At 43.6% G+C, this 21,764-nt stretch overlaps 1 protein-coding gene across 1 annotated transcript; it reads left to right on the plus strand.

The window, feature by feature from the left end:
- Nucleotides 1-858: 858 nt before the first annotated feature.
- LOC113124198 (electrogenic sodium bicarbonate cotransporter 4) lies at nucleotides 859-18,957 on the plus strand. Its single transcript, XM_074933688.1, is given in 27 exon segments — nucleotides 859-922; nucleotides 1,442-1,762; nucleotides 7,474-7,571; nucleotides 7,573-7,604; nucleotides 7,892-8,052; nucleotides 8,530-8,685; nucleotides 8,868-8,975; nucleotides 9,655-9,710; nucleotides 10,781-10,938; nucleotides 11,027-11,114; nucleotides 11,191-11,345; nucleotides 11,611-11,736; nucleotides 11,823-11,997; nucleotides 12,108-12,241; nucleotides 12,325-12,505; nucleotides 12,604-12,694; nucleotides 13,455-13,510; nucleotides 14,548-14,739; nucleotides 15,349-15,462; nucleotides 15,766-15,927; nucleotides 16,117-16,295; nucleotides 16,440-16,512; nucleotides 16,610-16,678; nucleotides 16,771-16,944; nucleotides 17,624-17,788; nucleotides 18,360-18,472; nucleotides 18,849-18,957. Coding segments are annotated over 26 exon segments (3,399 nt in total). The 3' UTR covers nucleotides 18,471-18,472; nucleotides 18,849-18,957.
- The last annotated feature ends 2,807 nt before the right edge of the window (nucleotides 18,958-21,764 follow it).

A 21,764-nucleotide genomic window follows, 5' to 3' on the forward strand; every position in this document is an offset into this window, starting at 1 on the left:
ATCCATGAGTGTTCTCATGTGACTGTCCTTCACAGTCAGTGATCAGGCTTCAGGAACTAGTAAGCGATCGGAACTGACATCTATTGATCGGTTTATAATACACCCCCAGATCAGTTAAACAAAGAGGAACATGCGTGATTAGTGCACAGGGGGAAATGTGATCAGTTCACTATTGTGTAACAAACATGTCTGCATGTTAGCGGAGCAGAAAGAAATGAGAGTGAATCTTTGGTTGGTGCTTTATATCAACAATAACCGGAAATAATGTCAGTGAGCTTAGATTGTTCATACTCAACCTCTCCCTGAGGAATATTTTGGGTTGCCAGGTTGGGAAAATGTTTGTAATCCATTGCAGGATATTACTGGTTGTCAAATAAAGTTTTAAAGATTCAATAACACAAATGGCCTGTTGTGTCACTTATAGCTGTTGCCTGTTTCTGCAGACATGTCTTGTGTTTGTGATGCTCCATGAATTTTCCCAAACAGCTGATTTCACACAGTCCAGAAGTACTTTGGTGGGAATGATGGGAATTCCTGTGTTTCCGTTTGCGTTCCTGTTTTGAGCCGCAGCCTGGTCCTAAAAGGCTGCTGGGTTTTTCTATTGACTTTTCCTCTTGTCATCCATTGATCTGATGAGGTTGGCAGCTCTCATGGTACAGCAGAAGTCACTGTCAGGCCAGGAGGATTCCCTGGCCAAAGAAATCTACACACATTGGACTTGGAGAGTGTCATTTATTCGTTTCACGTGTCAGCATCACAACATGGGCGATGATTGTCTTGCTCTCTCTCTTCCTGTCCGTCCAGCATCCATATTTTCCTACTAAATGTTTCACTCCTCATTTTTCCTTGTGTTTCAGGATGGAACATCATGACTGGCAGCGTGGGAGAAGCAGAGGTCACAGGTGCTATGACGACGATGATGGTGAGAAAAAACAGAAACTCGTTAAACAGGTTAATGACTGTGGTAAAGAGGAAGTGAAACCATGAGACACTCATGCTCATTATTTTAATGATTATTAACTAATCGTGATCTATCGAAGAGGGACCCAGTTATATCTGCTGATTCTGTGCTGAAATGATGCAGAGTCCCACATTAATTAGTTTACTCTGATTCTCCAAATCCAAACTTGGGCACATGTAATAATCCATTATGGGAATAATCAGGTTAACCAGGTGCCCAGCAGCAGATTTTTAAATTAAATTGGCCATAACTGCAGAGACCTACAGTACAATTTATTCATGTCTAAAAATTCCCCGTTTAATTCCAGTTTCAGTCAAATGGGGGTTTGTTCCATTGACTTGGGTTCAGTTCAAGCAGCTTTAGAAAGTCAGATGAATGTCAGTGTTTTTAAAATCACATAACATCAGTGTGTGTGTGCAGGTTTCAGCTACACAAGACTCCACTGACTGTATCTGCACTGACGTCCTCTCTGTCTCTCAGAGGCCCAGGTCTACATTGGTGTTCCAGTTTCCCACAGACGGAAAAGGCGCAGACATCACTCCTATGCCAGCGAGGCTGAACGCGCCACACGACACACACACTATGACCGCCACACCCACTGTGAGCACTCACACCGAGGATTTTACCAGGACAGGGAGGAGCACTGTGATGATGATGATGATGAGGGGAACACAGAGCGTCACGAGCACGCCGACCCTACAGGTCAGAGATTACGCATCTAATAAGCTGTGAATCGCATCGTGCCCTTGTCTACATCAACTTTCTAAAGCGACCTGTCAGAACCTGAGCTTCCTGAAGTCAGTGTCTTCTTCTTCTCCTTTGGGCTGCTCCCTTCAGGGGTCGCCACAGCCAATCATCTGCCTCCATTTAACCCTATCCTCTGTATCCTCCTCACCCACACCAACTATCCTCATGTCCTCCTTCACTACATCCAAGAACCTCCTCTTTGGTCTTCCTCTAGGCCTCCTTCCTGGCAGCTCTAACCTCAGCATCCTTTTACCAATGTATTCACTGTCCCTCCTCTGAACATGTCCAAACCATCTCAATCTGGCTTCCCTGGCTTTTTCTCCAAAACATCTAACATGAGCTGTCCCTCTGATGTCCTCATTCCTGATCCTATCCATCCTCGTCACTCCCAGAGAGAACCTCAACATCTTCAGCTCTGCTACCTCCAGCTCTGCCTCCTGTCTTTGTCTCAGTGCCACTGTCTCTAAACCAGACAACATTGCTGGTCTCACCACTGTCTTGTCCACCTTTCCTTTCATTCTTGCTGACCCTGAAGTCAGTGTGATGCAGTAAATAATAAAAGCAATGTACAGCACATTTCTTGACAAATGACTTTACAAGAAGACGAAGAAATAAAAAGTGAAATAGAAACAAACAAAACAGTTGGAGTTATGAAGCATGATTATAAATATTTACATTAAAAAAATTAATCTGTTTGACAAGAGAGATGGTCAAACATTCATTTAGCCCTTGAGGATACTAGTTTGTCCAGTACTTTGGTTTATAACCAAATACCTGCAGAAGCAATGACAGTAACTTTGAAAACATCTTACCTGATAAATAGTTTCTGACACTTGTTAATGTTTTTGTGAGCATCTTACTATGCTGATGTCTGTTTACAGCCTCAGACCCTATAATGAGTAATGAGTATTTTGCAGCACGGTCCCTGTTTCCAAGGGGCCGTGAAGTCTGAAGCTGGTAAGCTGATTAGAGCTGAGGAACTCCAAGCTCTGTGTGTGTGTGTGTGTGTGTGTGTGTGTGTGTGTGTGTGTGTGTGTGTGTGTGTGTGTGTGTGTGTGTGTGTGTGTGTGTGTGTGTGTGTGTGTGTGAGTGTGTGTGTGTGTGTGTTGTTTTTTCTATGCCTGTTCTGTCTGTAAGGTTTGAAACCATATTTGTAAATCAAACCCCAGGTGTGAGGTGGATGGAGGGTGCTGAAGGACTGTAGGGGTGATCAGAGCAGTAGAAGTTATGCTGGTGGTCATGTGTGTGTGCAGGAACGTCTGGGAAGAGAGTACTAGAGAGTACTAGAGAGTACTAGAGAGTACTAGAGAGTACTAGAGAGTACTAGAGAGTACTAGAGGGCCCTGTGGTGTGTGTCAACTCTCTAAAGCCTCTGGCTCTTTGCTGCTTTGGAGCTTTTCAGGATTTCAGCCACAGCTTAGAGAACACGTTTTACACCAGTTACTCACCAAATTGTACATGACTGGCTAAAATAGCAGAACTGGCTGTGGAATAAAACCCAAAGACGACAGTGTGTAAAGCAGCGAGGTGAAGGACGGACATATGTGAAGAGTGAAAGTATGTCACTCCTCTGTCATGGTGGGGAGTGAGGAGTGGTGAGCTAAGGACTCTCGACCTCAACAAGAGGACAGGAAGCTAGGCGGCTTTTTTTTTTTTTTTTCCCCCCCAGCCCACAGGAGACCTGGTCTCTCTGCAGTTAGCTTTGGGTCTTGGTGTTTCTGGTCGGAGGATCCAGTGAGCATACAGGATCCTGGGACCTCTTTTCACTCGACTATGGCCTTCCACAGGACCCTACCGGGCTCCCAAATAGGTAAAAGTGACAGCAGGGGAAAGAGGAACAGCCTGAAAAAGGAGAGCATGTTCATGGTGTTGTGAGAAGAACCAAGGGTCACAAGTTACATACTAATTAAATGTAATTCTGTTTGTTTTAATTCTGTTGGCAAAGGGAGAGAATTAACACTGTTAAGAAGCATAACCTTTGCTTTCTACTGTCACCACACTCTGCTAGTTCAATCTTATTTTTTAATTGTTATGCCACTTGAGACCATTTTAGAATAACTTGGGTCCCACTCTATTGTGGCTAAACGTTGATTTACCATTTTACAAATGACATTAATATATATTGTCTGAGCCAAACAACACATCAGGTCTGTTTTTACACATTCACAAACCTGGAGCTTGACTTTAGCATCAATTTAAAGTTGTTTTTGGCTGATATCGACTCTACTTGTAGCTTTTTTTGGTTCGGTCAGTTTCTGTAGCTGCCAAATGCGTCACAGGAAGGATGCAGGGAGACGGAACATAACATACTGTTGTGGCAGGTTTAATATATGTCTATTTTTAATATTCAGAAAGAAAACAGCTTATTAAAAGCCAGTAAAGGTTTTGTATGTGGCACTGGTGCATGGATTTTCTACTACAAAGTTTCTAGCTACTAATATGATGTGGAATTTCAAGGAGAGGTCACCAGCAGCTGTAAGAACCCTAACCCAGACCACATACAAGCTCATGCAGCTAGTGTGTCCTAGTGTTTTCTGTATGGTCGGCACAGATGTTTGTTTTACATGAAACCAATCACAGAAGCTTATTGATCCTGATGAACCTATGTTTAGAGAAGTCAACTAAGAAGTTAAAGTACTACAGGCCAGTGTGGTTTTGTGTTTTCATGATCTCGCTCTGTGGGATGTGACTTGACCTAATGTGACACAGCTGACGCAGGAATGGAAACAGCAGCTGATTCCTCGTGTCGGTGCATTGTGGAACATTGTGTTGTGTTATAATTTTGCACAGCGCTGTAGTTAACACAGATTATGTAATTGTTTCCTCTAAGTGGAAGCGTTGATTACGATTGTACGACTGTCACATGAGTCTTGGGGACCCTCCCTGTCAGTTTATTCAGGTATTGACTGGATTATTTTATTTATTTATTTTTTTTGAGCAGCAGGACATTTGGAGTTGACTGACACACACACACACACACACACACACACACACACACACACACACAAAGACTGTGTTGGGATGCAAGTGAGCTACGCCTCCAGGCTTGGATGTTAATGGATATTGATCTGCTCAGTTAAATTAGAAAGGTGCAGGTTGATAGATTACACAGTGCTGTCTAATAGTCATTACAGGAGCCGAGTCCCTTGTTTGCTTGTTAAAAGAGGGGAAAGGGATTTTTAGATTAGACATGGCTCTTTGTAATCTCTGGCTGAGTAAAACAATCCTCCTCTGGTGTCTTTATTGGCCTGGTGATTTAAAGCACATTGTCTCATTTGTAACCTTCCAGGGCTTTGCCCTGACAAAGGGCGTTTGTCACATTTAACCACCACTCTGCTCTTTGGGGATTATCCTCTGCAGTACTGCAGTAATAAACTGAGCCAAAGGAAAAAAGTGAGAGCGTTTACTCTGCCCAATAAAAGTGCAGGGAAAAGATACTTCAACATTTGACCTCATCTTTGACCTCCATGTTAAATCCAACACACACACACACACACACACATATGCGTGTGTGCGCGCGCCTGGTTTGCCTGGGGACGTGTTTCCGGTGTAAGCGAATTCGCTTCCTTAGTGCGTTGTGTTGTGTTTCTGTGCAGCTCGTTCACAGATTAGCTCCAGGCTAACTCACCTAAAAACTAACTACATTCACTGTACAACAGCTCATAAACCGTCCTATATCCCGGCACTAGTCAAGTACCGTCTTTTTTGTCCGGCACTTGTTGCTATTTCCAGATTTATAGCTCGTTAGCCTCCCAGTTAGCTCAGCTAGCCTAGCCCCGTTAGCGTTTAGCCCGTTAGGGGTTAGCCCGTTAGCGGTTAGGCTGTTAGCGGTTAGCCTGTTAGCGGTTAGCCCGTTAGCGGTTAGCCCCGTTAGCAGAAGCCCGCGGATTATCACCGGCCTGTTCATGTTTCTAACCGGTTTTGAGAAACCGACTCTGGTAATTGGCAGCTCCACAGTCAGAAACGTGAATTTGGAGACTCCAGCGGCCACAGTCCACTGGTTCCCGGGGCCACATCGAGTCCGACCCGAAGCTACTGGCTAAGGCTAATCGGAAATACGGTAAGAAACGATATGGGCTTCACAGACAACTGGGCCACTTTCTGGGGAAAACCTGGTCTGGACGGCATCCATCCCACGTTGGATGGTGCTGCTCTCATCTCTAGAAGTCTGGCCCAGTTTATTAGCCAACCTAAAGTCTGAGGTTGGGTCCAGGTCTAGAGTGGGGCAGTTTTCTTAGAGCTGTGACCCCCCAAACCCCATAGAAACTCTCTGCTCCTCCAACATTTAAATCATATAAATCAGGAGTTAACACAAAAGGAGTTATTTATAAAAATGATAGAACAGTCAAATGTAAATTATTAAATATCAGCGTCTCTTTCATCTAAATCTCTGAACTGCCAAGAGAGATCATATTTGTCCTGTATTAGCTCCTCACATACAAATCCCTTCATGATCCAGCTCCTTCATACCTTAAAGACCTCATAGTACCATATTATCCCAATGGAGTGCAGGTCTACTTGTGGTTCCCTGAGTTTCCAAAAGCAGAATGGGAGGCAGAGCCTTTAGCTATCAAGCTCCTCTCCTGTGGAACCAGCTCCCAGTCTGGGTTCAGGAGGCAGACACTCTCTATACTTATAAGGCTAGACTTAAAACCTTCCTCTTTGACAAAGCATATAGTTGGGGCTGGCTCAGGTGACCCTGAACCAGCCCTTAGTCATGGTGCTATAGGCCTAGACTGCCAGGTGTCCCTGGTCCTGGAGCTGTATATTGCTGTTGTGCAGTTACTGGTCCCACCAACCTGCACAGTGTTTGTTTGTTTATTGTTGTTGTTCTGTTCTCTCTCCTCTATCCACTCACCCCAACCGGTCGATACAGGTGGCCGCCCAAACTGAGCCTGGTTCTGATGGAGGTTTCGTCCGTTAAAGGGAGTTTTTCGCCAAGTGCTGCTCATAAGGGATTTGTTGGGTTTTTTTTTTTTTTTTTAAATGCCTTGAGATGATTGTGTGGTGATTTGGTGCTATACAAATAAATTGAGTTCCCTGTAAACTACAAATACCATCATCTTGAGTCGAGGTCAGGGGATCAACAGATCTACTACATCTTCTGAGAACCATGAACGACTGGACCAGGGTTTATAATATCACCAGAGACTATTGGTAGGACTGTTTTCTAAAAAATAATGCAGCCCTTATAGAACAGAGGCATCATCATTGGTGATCAGTCAGCAACGTGGAGCTGAGTATTTTCTTTATAAAATTATAAGAGCTGTTTTTATTTTTTAATGCTGTATGAGTGACGCTCTCACCGTTAGGGGGAGCTGTGTTGCCATATAGCCAAAGGCCAGTTTCAGGTGTTGCTGATGGGAGGAACAGAGCGTTTTAGACCGTGGTGTTTGACAATGGAGTTTTGGCTGTTTGTGTTGTTATTTTTGAGGATGTGGACAAGGATATGATCTATGGCAAACAGACGTTTTTCCTGTTCTGCACATTTGTTTATTAAAGTGGGTTGTCTGTGCTGCAGTAAAGGAACTTGAAGCTCAAGTAGTTTCACTGGACAGGTGAAACCTTTGCGCCGATAGTGGTGCTAGAGTAAAATCCAGACTTGGTCCTTGCAGTTCTCTCTCTGGGGACCATGAATGCACAATTACATCGAGCAGTTAACATGGTTGTTGTAGTTTTTGTCAGTTTGGTTTACACTGGTTCCACGTGTGATGGCTCAAATGTGGTTTTAATTGAAATCTGAAAGTGTCTCTCTCTCCCTGTAGTGTCCCCTGCTGCAGAGCGGCTGCGCCACATACTGGGGGAGGATGACGGCTCCCCAACACCCACAATATTCACTGAAATGGACACACTACAGCACGAGGGGGGGGGAATTAGAGTGGAAAGAGTCCGCAAGGTACACACACACACACACACACACACACTCACACTCTCAGGCGTCAGTGCGTCAGCTTTCATTAGTTCAGGATTTTGGGGTCACATTTGATCGGATTTAGGGCTTGGAAGTTTTGAGACATCTTTGTTGCTGGAAGACAGGGCCACATGGGCCTGAAGACCGTTTAAATCACATAACAGCGTCCTGCTGGTTGGCACTTCAAAACCTGCCTCTCTTTAAACACTCACATATGACACTTTATTTAGTGACTTCAAGGGCCAAGCTTCTCCCCCCCCCTTTCTCTGTAGGTGGGTGAAGTTTGAGGAGAAGGTGGAGGAGGGAGGAGAAAGATGGAGCAAGCCTCATGTGTCCACGCTGACCCTCCACAGCCTGTTTGAGCTCAGGACCTGTCTGCAGACAGGAAGCATTCTGCTCGACCTGGAGGGCTACTCACTACCACAGATTGTGGGTGAGTCCACGGATTTCTGTAGAACTGGGGCATATTGATTAGCACAGTTTTAACAATAGTAGATGTCCAATGATTTATATTTCCTGGAGTTGTTTCACCACCACTTTGTTTTTATTCAGTTTTATTTTTAAAATGTTTATAGCCAGTGGTCTCTCTCTTTTCCTTTGTGACTTGCATTGTAGGACCAGGTTCTGCACAGATACAGATTTAGTCTGCATACTGTTTGAGTTTACTGAACAGCTTCAAGCTTTCCAAGAAACGAGTCAAGGAGGGGTCATGTCTTGATTTGAAATCTGTTTTCCTACTGTCCTGAACTAAGTTTGAACCAAGTGGCCTCTTGGAAAATAGGAAAACACTGTTGAAACCTGTGATATGCAATGGTAAAGTGTGGTTATTTGACTTGTAGTAAATGGTCAAATCCATGCAAAGTCAATTGTTCATGTAAATTCAACTGAGCTGAAAAAATTCTGATCCTAGATGAGATTGTGGATCGGCAGATAGAGGACGGTCTCATCCCTCCGGATCTGAAGGAGAAGATCAGCTTTGTTTTACTCAGGAAGCACCGTCACCAGACCAAGAAGCCAATCCACCGCTCACTGGCAGACCTAGGAAAGTCTTCCAACACTGCCTCCAGTAAGTGTGTGTGTGTGTGTGCGCGCTCTCTGTTTTCAACTACAAATCACCAATAACCTTCCAATTACGTCCTATTGCTTCAGTTTGTTTTCCGTCATGTTGATCACCACCTGTTTCACTTTTAAAAATCACCTCTTCTGTGCTCATTGTTTTCACACTTCCTGCTGCTGCTGCTCGGTCAGACCGTAGTCCTCAGGTTAGTCTGAGTCGTAGCACTAGTTCAGCCTCTGGGATCCACCGCTCCACAGAAGACCTACGCTCCCGGCAGTCAAGCAGCCTTGGCCGCCTGCGTGAGTCTGAACACAAACACACCTGCACACACACACATGCACCATGAGCTCCCCCCTAATTTTATTTCCATTTTAATCATTGAAGTACTTTAGTACTTCTTACTACTACTCCGCTACATTTTCTTTTCCCAAAGTACTTGAAGTACTTTCCCCACCACAGACACACTAAATATTAGACTCACTTTCTTTGCTTTTGTCTGTCTTTAATCAACACTGACACCAACTAACCCCAGACTACTGCAGGACTCCTACACTTCAGATGGCTTTGTGTGTGCATATACTCACCATGCATACCATGTGCTGGACAGCTTGTGTTTACTTAAGAGATTTGGGTCCCATTGTGTGAACTGGTGCTGTTGCATTTGGGTCCATTGGTGCAAAGGGGATTATAACAGGATTTTTTGGGGGGCTCTGTGGTATGTTCTTATTCTGTCTCTATATTAGGTTTTATTTGTTCCAAACTACTTTGAGGAAAAAAGTGAAGTGACTCATTGAAATTTAATCCTCCACAGAAACAGCTGGTCATTTAGAATTTGTAGCACACATTGTAAATACTTTTATTGACTGTAATTTATTAAAGGTGATAAAAATTTGTGTTTACTTTCATTTGCTGAACAAAGATATTACTATTATTGTTTTTTGGCATATTGTATAAATGAAGTCTGTGTTTCATTTACAGATAATGCCCAGAGCCGAAGCATGAATGATATTTCAGACACACCGAGCACAGAACAGGTGACTCTTCACTCTGCTCGATAAGTAAACTGCCTTGTGTGTGTAATGTCTCCCTTTTACTGTTTTGCATGTTGCTGTGTTTGTCTATGAAAAGTTGAGCCTTAATTTAGAGGGTTTGTGTCAGAACCTCTAAATCCCTCTGATCCACAAACCCATGAGGCTTAAGGTGGAAACTTGTTGGCTAATGTTGTACCTGTATGTGTGTCGCTACTTATGATTGTGGGTTCGTGTGCAGCACTCTGAGCCTCTGTGAACTGTGACAGTGAAGAATATAAAAGTTTCACTGACCTTCTTCCTTTTCCTTTTGAAATGTGCAGCAAGTTGAGGTTTGGTAGAAAGCAGCAGTCATTTGTTGTGTGTGTGTGTGTGTTTTGTCAGTCGGGTAAAAGAACTTTGAAGTAAGAAATAACCACAAACATGTGACCCTGTGAGTCTGGTTTAATTACTTGCTCATGAAAGCAGGCGCCTCCGGCTTCCTTTGATCTGACCAATGAGCACACTCGTACAGTGAAGTACATCATGTCATAACATGCGGCGCCTGCTGGAGGATTATAAAAGAGTAAAGTCATTACAGACCTGCTGCAGCTGTGGTTAGACTTTCCCTAAATCACTTCATAGTTCATGAGATTGAAATGTCTTGTTTATGCTTGTTTAGAACCAGGATGTTAGCAGAGCATGAAAGGGGACCAGTTGGTGAGTTGACTCTGAAAGCAGCATTAACAGATTATGAGGAGGTTTTAATTTAAGCACCCACCACTCCACGGCCACGTGGCTCCTTGGTGAGGACGGCTGAGTGATTTTATACTGTTTGAACAAGAAGTCTACAGCCATGTATTTGTAGTAATCAGTGAGGTGGATGTAAGAATTGGAAGGAGAGTGGTGTCACAATCATCTTTCTTTTTGCCTGTTGTGAGCAGGTGTGTAGTAGTGTTGCTTTGTTATTTTGCTTCGATCTAAGTAGAACAGTTAACATGTAAAACCATTTTTACCAAAGCTTAGAACATGTCTAACAAAGGCTACTAATTTCTATTAATGTTCTCTCTTCCGCCATCACTGCCTGCTTCTTCCAGCTGAAAAATAAGTTCATGAAGAAGATTCCTCGTGATGCTGAAGCGTCCAACGTTCTGATCGGTGAGGTGGATTTTCTGGACAAGCCTTTCGTCTCCTTTGTACGTTTGGCTCAGGCCACGACTCTGGGAGGCCTCACTGAGGTCCCTGTGCCGACCAGGTGGGTTCCTCCGTCGTCTCCATTTATGTTTCTCTCTAGAAATATGTGTCTTTGAATTTTTTAGCACTTTAACTTTCTGTTCTCACAGGTTTCTCTTCATCCTGCTGGGTCCTCATGGCAAAACCAAGTCCTATAATGAGATCGGCAGAGCTATCGCTACCCTCATGGTGGACGATGTAAGTCGCTGGAACCATCACGCTCATGCATCATTTAACATTTCCTGCTTTGACTTCATTTTCTTTGTCGTGCCAGCTGTTCAGTGATGTTGCCTACAAAGCGAGGGACCGTGAAGACCTGATCGCAGGTGTTGATGAGTTTCTGGATGAGGTCATTGTCCTCCCCCCAGGGGAATGGGACCCGAAAATACGCATCGAACCTCCCAAGAAGGTTCCATCAGCTGAAATGAGGCACGTGCATGAACTAAATACGATCAGAGCCTCTTTGTATTATCTTTAGGAAAGTTACGTTTATTTGTTAGGACCTGCTTAGAAGAGCAGTGAAAAACACAATACACAGGAAGAGAATAAACCGTGATAAGGACCGTTATTATTTTTTTGACCTACATGTATTAGTTGAATAATAGATATCGGTGCTGTGTTTGTGCTGTGCTGAACCAGACTGAAATGTGTCCAAAAGGCCATGTACATTTAGAGGTTGTTGTCTTTCCTGCAGGAAGTCGGTGCTGAACCTGAATGAGCTGGGTCAGATGAATGGCTCAGCTGGGGGGGCGGCTGGAGGGGAAGATGAAGAGCTTCCAGCTCCACATGAGCTCGGGGAGGAGCTGAAGTTCACTGGAAGGTACGCTAATCGGAGAGGACTGTTACGTGTCACTGTGTGCAGTTAAATCCAGGTCCTTAGCAGTGTCCTCCACCGTGTTTTAATAGGTTTTGTGGTGGATTATGGCTGGACATTAAAAGGAAGATCCCGTGGTTCTGTAGCGATATCTACGATGGCTTCCATATCCAGTCCATCTCTGCTGTGCTCTTCATCTACCTGGGCTGCATCACCAATGCCATCACCTTTGGAGGACTGCTAGGAGATGCCACTGACAATTACCAGGTCTTTATTTCTCAATGCAGCAAAATGAACCGGTCCAAAAAAAAAAAAAAAAAAAAAAGCTCCAACCTGTTTTTCATTTTGCACAAACTGGCGTCTTGTTTTTCTCTCAGGGTGTGATGGAGAGTTTCCTTGGCACTGCTTTAGCGGGAACAGTTTTTTGCATGTTTGGTGGACAGCCGCTCATCATCCTCAGCTCTACTGGGCCGATTCTCATCTTCGAAAAACTGCTTTATCAATTCAGCAAGTAGGTGACGAGACGAAATATACGTCACAGACAACCTGATAAGACCCAGGCCCTTATTGCTCTAAGCTGTTCTGTCTTCACAGGGACAATGAGATAGACTACATGGAGCTGCGTCTGTGGATTGGCCTTCATTCATGCCTGCAGTGTTTTGTCCTGGTGGTCTCTGATGCCAGTTACATCATCAAGTACATGACTCGCTTCACAGAGGAGGGTTTCTCCAGCCTCATCTCCTTCATCTTCGTCTCTGATGCCATTAAGAAGATGGTGGGTCACGTCGTCGTGAGCGTCTGCACGTTAACCCTGCTGGTACGTAAGAGACAGTATCTAGTCGTGCAAATGAAAACGGCGTTTGTTTCTCACAGGTAGAAGCCTTTAAGTATTATCCAATCAACCGTGGCTTCAAGCCTGACTACATAACGGCCTACAAATGTGAATGCATCGCTCCAGACCAGGGTGAGACTTCAAACTCTCTTTCTCTTTACATGTTCTGTTTTGTTATGACTGAGTGTGATCACGTACATAATTCCCACCTACATGTTGTTAAATGGCCTATAAAATATTTAGAGCTTATGCTGCCAGATGTTTGCTGCTGTAACTGGAGCATCTTGGACACATTTGCTTTCTTTTTTAAAGTGACCAGGATCCAGAGCCTAGTTGGGTTAGATTAGACTTCAGATTGGAAACAAGCAGCCTGCCTCTGTTTGGAAGTTTGGAAAAGTCGTGCACTAACACGACTAAAGCTCGCTAAAGAAAACCTTAGGGCTCATTCTGTCCACAGAGAGACATGTAAAGGGCACGGTGTTCACTAGACAGATCACTGTTCAATAACTGCCCCTAAAATCACAAATTGACTTGACATTTTCTCTTATCGTCACCATGAGTATTATAAGTATTTGAAACACAGTCAGGAAAACCACACACTGAGTTTAATAAAGGAGATATTTCTCATGTATCATCTTTAGTCTTTATCAAAGTGATGATTTGTGTTTCTGTCTGTTTCTGCCTCATTTTGGATGCTGTGTGAAAAAGTAAGTTTACATGTTACACACCCTGCTGTCACACTGGAGAAACAGTAATGTGGGCTGGATATAGTCGGGGCCAATTGTGCTGCAGTCTGACATTCAGACTGAAACCAGCATTAACAGTGTAACTGAACAAGAGACGTTTTATCAGCCATGTTACTCAATCGTTTATTTTTCTGTTGTGTTTTTAGCATCTGTTCTGTTGAATGTTTCAGCTCCGCCCTCAGACGACAACATGACTCTGCTGGTAAGTGATGAAACACCAAAGCATCTCCAGTTTCATCCTGTAAGTCACATAATTTCACACATTTTTTCTCCCATGTTATATTATTTTAATGACATGTCATACTAAGACATATTTTCCTTTCTGATCACTGTATATGAAGGTATTTCTTTCCTTCCTGAAAAAACACTAAACTATTGAACGTGAGGAATATTTCACAGCTGCCACAACTAATCAATATTCATAAAATTCAATCATCCACATAGTTGGCAACATGAATTTATTGATTAGTTGGATCTAGTGACGTCGCTGTTTGCAGAAACACAGTGACAGGATGAGCAGCTGAACAGAGGAAAATGGCAGAAGTGGAGAATAAACAATTTTTACACTATTATGTTGGATAGAGGTGGTGCCTTGTGTTCTAGTTTTTCTGTGGTAAGATAATCATCATCCTTTAAAAGACCAATTGACTTGTGCATCTAACCGAGCAGACAGACCTTTGTTTTATGTGATGTCGATCCACACCGACTCTAAGACACAAGCATGACCCATGTCCCCATTAAGGTTACATCAATGTTTTTAGGTTTCATGTCTGTATTTGGTGCATTTAGTTAGTTTATGTCTGTCAAGCTGACGGTAAAAACACTTCACACACAGAAACACAGTTCTTACACATTCAGTCACACAAGGGGCGGACGGAAAAACTGATTCAGGCCCGGGATTTGACTCAGGCCACTTTGTGAATGCGAGCGATGTTGATGAACAAGCAGGTTGGCGGTTGCTATGCACTATGGTTGCTATGTACTAGAGTTGCTATGCGCTATGGTTGCTATGTACTAGAGTTGCCTTGTGCATCACAGAGAGATGCTATGAATTTGTGATTTACTGTATGTCAGGTCTCTGAAAAATACATCTGGTTCAGAAAAATGAACAATACCTGATTGGAAAAAGTTCATTTAGGTGTCATGAAAACAGATTTAAATTTGCCTTTTTTTCTTTTTTCCTGTCTGTTTTTCCTCGTCCTTTACTTTGTTCTTTCCATCCTCGTCGTCTCTTTGTAGTTCAACCTGACAGACCTGGACTGGACTCAGCTGAGTAAGAAGGACTGTGTGAAATACGGTGGCTCGCTGCTGGGGAACTCCTGTAAGTACGTTCCCGACCTGGCCCTCATGTCCTTCATCCTCTTCTTTGGCACCTACTCCATGACTGTTTCCCTGAAGAAGTTCAAGTTCAGCCGCTACTTCCCAACAAAGGTGAGACATCGGTAGCTTTAGACACAACTGATCCAGACTTGTCCCATGATGGCTTTGAGAGTTGTTGATGCTCCCACCCTGCATGGTAAATGCTGGATTCTTGTAATGTTTGGGGCAGTATTAAACAAAGTTCTGTCTCCTCACCCAAACCAGCACCATTAGACTTCCATTTCTGTACCAGTGTCTGCTCCATGTTCTCTCCTCCTCTGCTTTTCCAAATATGCATCAGCTCCGTACCCTGATCAGTGATTTTGCCATCGTCATTTCTATCCTGGTCTTCTGTGGGTTGGACTTCCTGCTGGAGCTGGACATCCCCAAACTGCACGTGCCCACTGAGATCAAGGTCCAGTCCTCCCTAAATACCTGTTTCCTCATTCCCTACAATTTATGTCCCTGCTCTTCAGCTTTCTTTCCTTAAGGATGGTATTTTTCCTCCTTTTATAATCTGACTTTGGATTTTGTGCAGATTTTGTGCAATGATTTTGACAGAATCTCTTTTTTCTGCTCATTTCTTTATGTATGCACCTTTTTTATTTCTTTCCCTTCCCCTCTGTGATATACACACACCTTTGTTTGTCCTGATGTGTGTGTGTGTCTTTGTGTGTGTAGCTGAGGAAGCTAATCAGTGATTTTGCCATCTTCATGTCAATCATGTCCTTTGTGGGTCTGGATATGTTGATCGGCTTAGACACACCCAAACTAATCGTTCCAACTGAGTTCAAGGTATTTGATTTGTGTGTTAAAGTCAGTACAGAGCTTCTGTGTGTGTGTGTGTGTGTGTGTGTGTGTGTGTGTGTGTGTGTGTAATCCAGCAGTGGTGAAAAGTGAATTTCTGATGTCTGAAAGTTGCTACTTTTACTCAAGTAAATGATCTGAATACTTTTCACCACTGCATGCTTAGTAGTATGTTGTGGTACTTTTACCATCATAGATGTGTAATGCATGTGACTCTTTAGTTGTGTGTTCACGCATTCTGCTGCGCACGTTTTGTTATATATTTCTTTAAATTGTCCTGTGTGTGGTCAGCCGACGCGTCCTGACCGCGGCTGGCTGGTGATGCCGTTCGGTAAGAACTCGTGGTGGTGGTATCTGGCGAGCTCCGTTCCCGCCCTCCTTGTCACCATCCTCATCTTCATGGACCAGCAGATCAGCGCGGTCATCGTCAACCGCAAGGAAAACAAACTGAAGGTGTGAAAACCAGTCAGGCTAAAGAAATATCAGACATGACTCAGCATCACTTTACTTTAACTAGATCACTTTTAAATGTCATAGTACATTACTATTATTTTTTAGAAAGAACATTTTGTCAGTGTGGTATAGTTTTCAGATTCATGGGGGGTGAGAAAAATCAGGAGAGATCTTGTACTTGACTTGCAGAAAGGTTGTGGCTACCACCTGGACCTGTTCTGGGTGGGGGTACTGATGGCTGCGTGTTCCTTCATGGGCCTGCCCTGGTACGTAGCAGCTACCGTCATCTCCATCGCACACATCGACTCTCTGAAGATGGAGAGCGAGTGCAGTGCCCCCGGGGAGCAGCCACAGTTCCTGGGAGTCAGGTAAGACCGTCCTGACGCTGAATTAAACATCCACTCACCTGCGTCTTTGGTGTTTTACCAAGAGGAGAGAAACCTAAGAACGTTCCCTCTGTACTGACTGTTTCTTCCACTGTTCATCCATAAAAACCTGCATGACTGGTCCAGGGAGCAGAGGCTGACGGGCATTCTGGTCTTTGTTCTGACTGGACTCTCCATCTTCTTGGCTCCTGTGCTCCAGGTCAGTCTGCAGTTGAGACTCCTGCTCACTGAAGATTTCACCTGTTTCTGTCGATTTGATTTTACATTTTCACTTCCTGCTGCTCTGTTTGATTCAGTACATCCCCATGCCGGTCCTGTACGGAGTCTTCCTCTACATGGGAGTGGCGTCTCTGAGCGGTATCCAGGTGGACTGAAGATTATGTTCATATATCCATATTTAACTCCAGGACATCGACAGATTGTTTCAGAGTTAAATCACAGTCTCTTTCCGTTCTAGTTCTGGGAGCGTATCAAGTTGTATCTGATGCCGCCCAAACACCAGCCTGACTTCTCCTTCCTGCGTCACGTTCCTCTGAGACGTGTCCATCTCTTCACCCTCGTCCAGATCATCTGCCTGGCTGTCCTCTGGATCCTCAAGTCCACGTTCCTGGCCATCATCTTCCCAGTAATGGTGAGTCTTTAACTGTGCATTCACTGTAATCAGTTTGATACTTAACAAAGCCCCAGGTTTAGATGCACAACTTCTCAGACCCATCACACAAATCACCACATTGTCAGGAGAGAGGAGCTATGTGCTAACACCTGATCTGGTTTACACAGAACACAATTCATCAGACCTTTTGTGCAGCCTTTATTATTCTCAGTAACAATTAAAAGACACTGGTGAACACAGTTGTGGAGGTGAGACCTGTGAAGAAATGATACGAATTCAAGATTCTTTAATTGTCCTTCAAAGAGGAAATTCTAGCAAGTGAGTCTGTAAACAGATAAATAGACAAACTGATCACTGAGCTTTAAACACACAAGGATCTCAAAGTGCATTTATTAGTACACACTGAGCTTTTCTGTGGCTGTGGCTCTTTACAGGTCCTACACAAAATACACTTAGTGGCTTTGCTTCCAGTTTTAATGCTAAGAAAGCAAATGTAATGTCAGTACAGTCCTTTAATAACATGGATCCATGGAAGCATCGGGCCTTTTTTGTTCTAAGTGCTGCTTCCAGTTTGTCCACTGCACAGGAGAAAGGCACTAAGTGTTTTGTGGACTAGCATGTTTGCCGTAGAGCAGCCTTCATGCAGATCTTGATCAACGCTCGACTCCTCGTTTTACCATCTTTCCACTGTGTGTAGATTCTGGGGCTGATGGTTGTGAGGAAGCTGCTGGATCTGATGTTCTCACAACACGACCTGGCCTGGCTGGACGACATCCTGCCAGACAAAGACAAGAAGAAGAAGGAGGATGAGAAGAAGAAGAAGAGAGAGAAGAAGGTGGCAGAGCCGGAGAGCGATGAGGAGGTGAGGGAAAATTAAACACACACACACTCTGTGACCTGCAAAGTGTCTTATCTTGCTGTATTTAAACGTCTCTCGATCTGTTGTGGGTGTGTCGTTCCTGGGTTTGTTTTCTGACTAATACTGTTTGTTTCTCCTCTCTGTCCCACAGTGTTGCTGAAAAGGCACTGTATAACACTTTCTACAGTCTCTGTGTGTGTCCGTCCTCTGCCTGTCCCTCCCACTGTTTAACACTTCTGTCCTCAGCCAAAGGTCAGAACTAAAGATGACCTTTGGGTTTGTGTTGTCGTGTTTGTGCCTGTCTGTACTTTTGTTATTGTCAACAAATCTCTGCAGCCACATGGAGTAAAGGAGCAGTAGAAACTGAATGAGATGCTGTTTAAATAGTTAGTTAATAGTTATAGTCCTGTCTTTATGTAAACAGTCAGGAGGTAGCTGCATTTGTTGGGGACTAGTTTTAGTGGTGGATGATGAATCATGTGTTGGACAATAACAAAATACAGAATGTTTCCGTCTTCATCCTTTAAGCTCCCAGTTTGTCGTGCATGCCCACTGGTTCCTCTTTGTCACACAGCCCAGCAGCTCCGCCCCCCCTCCAGTGAAGGTTCCTATGGAAACCATAGAGTCCCACACAGAACCAGAACCTTCCTATCTTACCCCCCAACACCCAGAACCAAACCTCTGATTGTGAGTACCCTTCCCCCTCTCGTTGTGATTTAATTGTGAGATGTCACTAAGACACAAAGCAGTTTAATCTAACAAGTCCACATTGGTCAGTTAGAAAAGATCACACTGATCAATCAATACAATACTTGGCAGATGCATCACTAGTTAAACTGATCAGTGATGGGAATGATAGGAGATATATAACATAAAAAGCTGTTTACCATCAGTTTGGTGTCGTCACAGCTTTGATGTGCCTGTAAACAAACAGCACATTCATTATTACAGATTATAGATGAGATGAAATGACATCAGTGTAAAGATCCTGCAGCACATTAAGACTGACGTTAGTGACGGTTTTGTTCTTCGCCATCTCTGTGTCTGTTTTGTTTCCTCACAGGAGACGAATCCTTACGCCACAGTCACATCTGATCAGAAGGAACTAGACCGCAGGTACTGTGTGCTGAAGCTGCACGTGCCCTACAGTGACCTGATTTACTCAGACAGACACCCCAACACGTAGCTACTGCTGCTTCACTGCTGCTTCACATGTGTGTTGGCTGATGATTTTAGATATTTGATTTTTAGTCACTGGCTCTTTTTACAATTCAAGCATGTACAGTAGAGAGAATACAGGTGAAACTTAGTGCACTTGCATAGAAAGTACTGTGTACAACGCACAAGGGCACGAAATTGTCATTGCTATGTTTAGTAAGTTGTACAAATTCTAGTTTAGAGGCCTGAGACTGAGGCTGCAGATTCCAGCTTTGCATGAGGCCTGTCAGTTTCTATTTACTCACATCATTGTTGTGACAGTTTTAGCTGTGTGGTTCCAAGGACCTGAGGTCTGTGCAGTAATTTAACACAGAATCTGAAGTCCTTGAAATCACATCATAGTTGTGTATAGTTTTATTCTGATGGCTGTCGTTTTGTCAGTTTGTCGTCTTTAAATGCCTACAGCTGTTTTTCTTCAGGGAGTTCAGTTCTGATGATGGTCCACCCAGCTGACATGGACTCAGTGTAATCCTCACCCAGGAAGGTGATACAGTTTGTGTTGAGAAACAGATTAGGATCTTTGTGCTGCTGCTGTGCTCAGAGCTGTTTCTAGTATTTTGGTTGTTTCTTTTAAAATGACTGTCACATTTTAACATGTAGTTGTTGAATCTCTCCTGTCACCAGCTGCCAGGGTGTGGTTACTGAGGACCACACTGGTCTTCAGGCTCCAACAGCAGCTTCAGGACTTCTCCAGCTGCTGATGTGCCTTCACTTGTTCCTTTTCCTTCTGTCCACAGTGACCCTGAAGTGTTTCACCCAGGATGTGACCATGCTGTTAAGAAATGACCAAACAAATCCACAAGGTCACCGTTTGCCTGAGGCTCAGCTTGAGCTGTTCCACTAACAACAAAGCCAAAGACCCTCTAGGAGTCCTTTGTAGGTTTGTTGTTAGCCACTGTTTCACAACAAACCTACACAAGAGGGAAATTAGTCTTTGACTGTAAAGACACTGACTGTTAGTGCAACAGCTGGAGCTCGAGCTGAGCCTCAGGCAAACCTTGTGGATTTGTGCCTCATTTCTTGCTCACATTACAGGTGAAACACTTCAGGGTCGCTGTGGAAAGTAGGAAAAGGTATAACTGGAGACACAGCAGCAGCAGCTTGGTAACTCCTGAAGCTGTTGTGGACACCTGAAGAACAAAACGGTGACAGGACGGAGCCCACAGGCTGGAAGAATGACACGAAAGTGGAAACACGCTGCACATTCACTGATGCCACAATTTCAATGTTTAATAAAAGTCTTGTTAAAGCTTCAGTACTGTGTATGTTGTGTATGTGTACAGCACAGTCAGTTGCCAGTTTATTAGGTACCCCCAGCTCAAACCCAGTCAGTCTGATCCAGCAGTCCTGCAGTAAGTCCTCCTCCATGAAGGTGGCGCCGTTCAGTTGGTGCCAGTCACTGTGGAGGCTGCACTTTTTGCTGCTGTTGTTTTAAAGTCAACTTTTATTTACAGCAGTACACAGTTAATAAATACATTTACTCAAGTACTTGTACTTGGAACTAAATACTTTGACACCACTACATTTCAGAGAAATACTGCACTTTTTTACTGCATTAATTAGATTATAAATTAAAGCTGTATAGGAGACCTGCACGCTGACCCTGAGAAGACTGTGGCTGTGCTGCAGCTTTAAAAACTACACGTTTTACATAAATACATGATCACTGGGGGTAAAACTAATATATCAAATGTCAATTAAAAAGCCCATAAGTTCAGCTAAAACAGTTAAAGTTAGAATTTACCTGGAAGAGTTACAGTATTAAAATGCAGCACAGTGTATTTGTAGTAATTCTGTTTAAATAAAATATCTGAATACTTCACCACTACTGCGACATTGTCTAACCTCACTGACATAAACAAGATGGACAACAACACAAACGCCTCTAAAATACTTTGAATGTCCTGTACAGAAACAGCTCTCTGCATAAGGCAGTACAGTCTGTAAATGAAGTGCAGTAAAAAAGTATAATTCTCTCTCAACTGAAGTATAAAGTACAAGTACTTGAGAAGAGGTACTTATTGACTGTCCACTTCTATAAATAACAGCAGCAGCACAAAGTGCAGCCTCCACAGTGACGCCACAGGAACCAACTCATATTAAACAACAAACTGAACAGCGCCACCTTCATGCAGGAGGATTCACAGACGGTTTTCACAGCAGACACGTTGAGTTTTCAAAGTAACAGCATTAATTCTTCAAACTGTCCAATCAAACACTGTCACTGGCTGTTTGCTGCTGCAGTGACAGGCCAAAACAACTGCTGTGAAAAAGGTCTGCAGGACTGTTGGACTAGACCACAGACTGTAAACAAAGATGGCCCCAGGAGTCAAGACACTATAAGTCGATCGCCCCCTGGTGGCAGGTGGCAGACTAGACCCTCGTCCCCTCCACATTAGCAGATGCAACATGAGCCAAACTAAAATTCAAAGCTGATTTCTGTCATTTTAGAAATGAGAAATTATCACAATGATTTATGCTTTTTGTGTTTTTCTGGACACTACTGACAGCACCGCCATCTTTGTCTGCAGTCTGTGGGTTAGACTGACCTGGTTTAGCTGGATGTACAGCTGAGCTCAGAAACATAAAATTGGAATTTTTGAGTTTTAGCTACTTCTCAGATTAAGATTTTAACATTAAGACTTTCTTCGTAAGTGGTCAGACGTAGCTTTAGTAATCGCAGTTTTCATTTAAAAAGCTCTGCATGTTCAGTTATATTTGACCAGAAATGCTAAGATTCATCAAATTATGCCAAATTTAA

This window comes from Mastacembelus armatus, chromosome 12, assembly GCF_900324485.2.
Source record: "Mastacembelus armatus chromosome 12, fMasArm1.2, whole genome shotgun sequence".
NCBI lineage: Eukaryota > Metazoa > Chordata > Actinopteri > Synbranchiformes > Mastacembelidae > Mastacembelus > Mastacembelus armatus.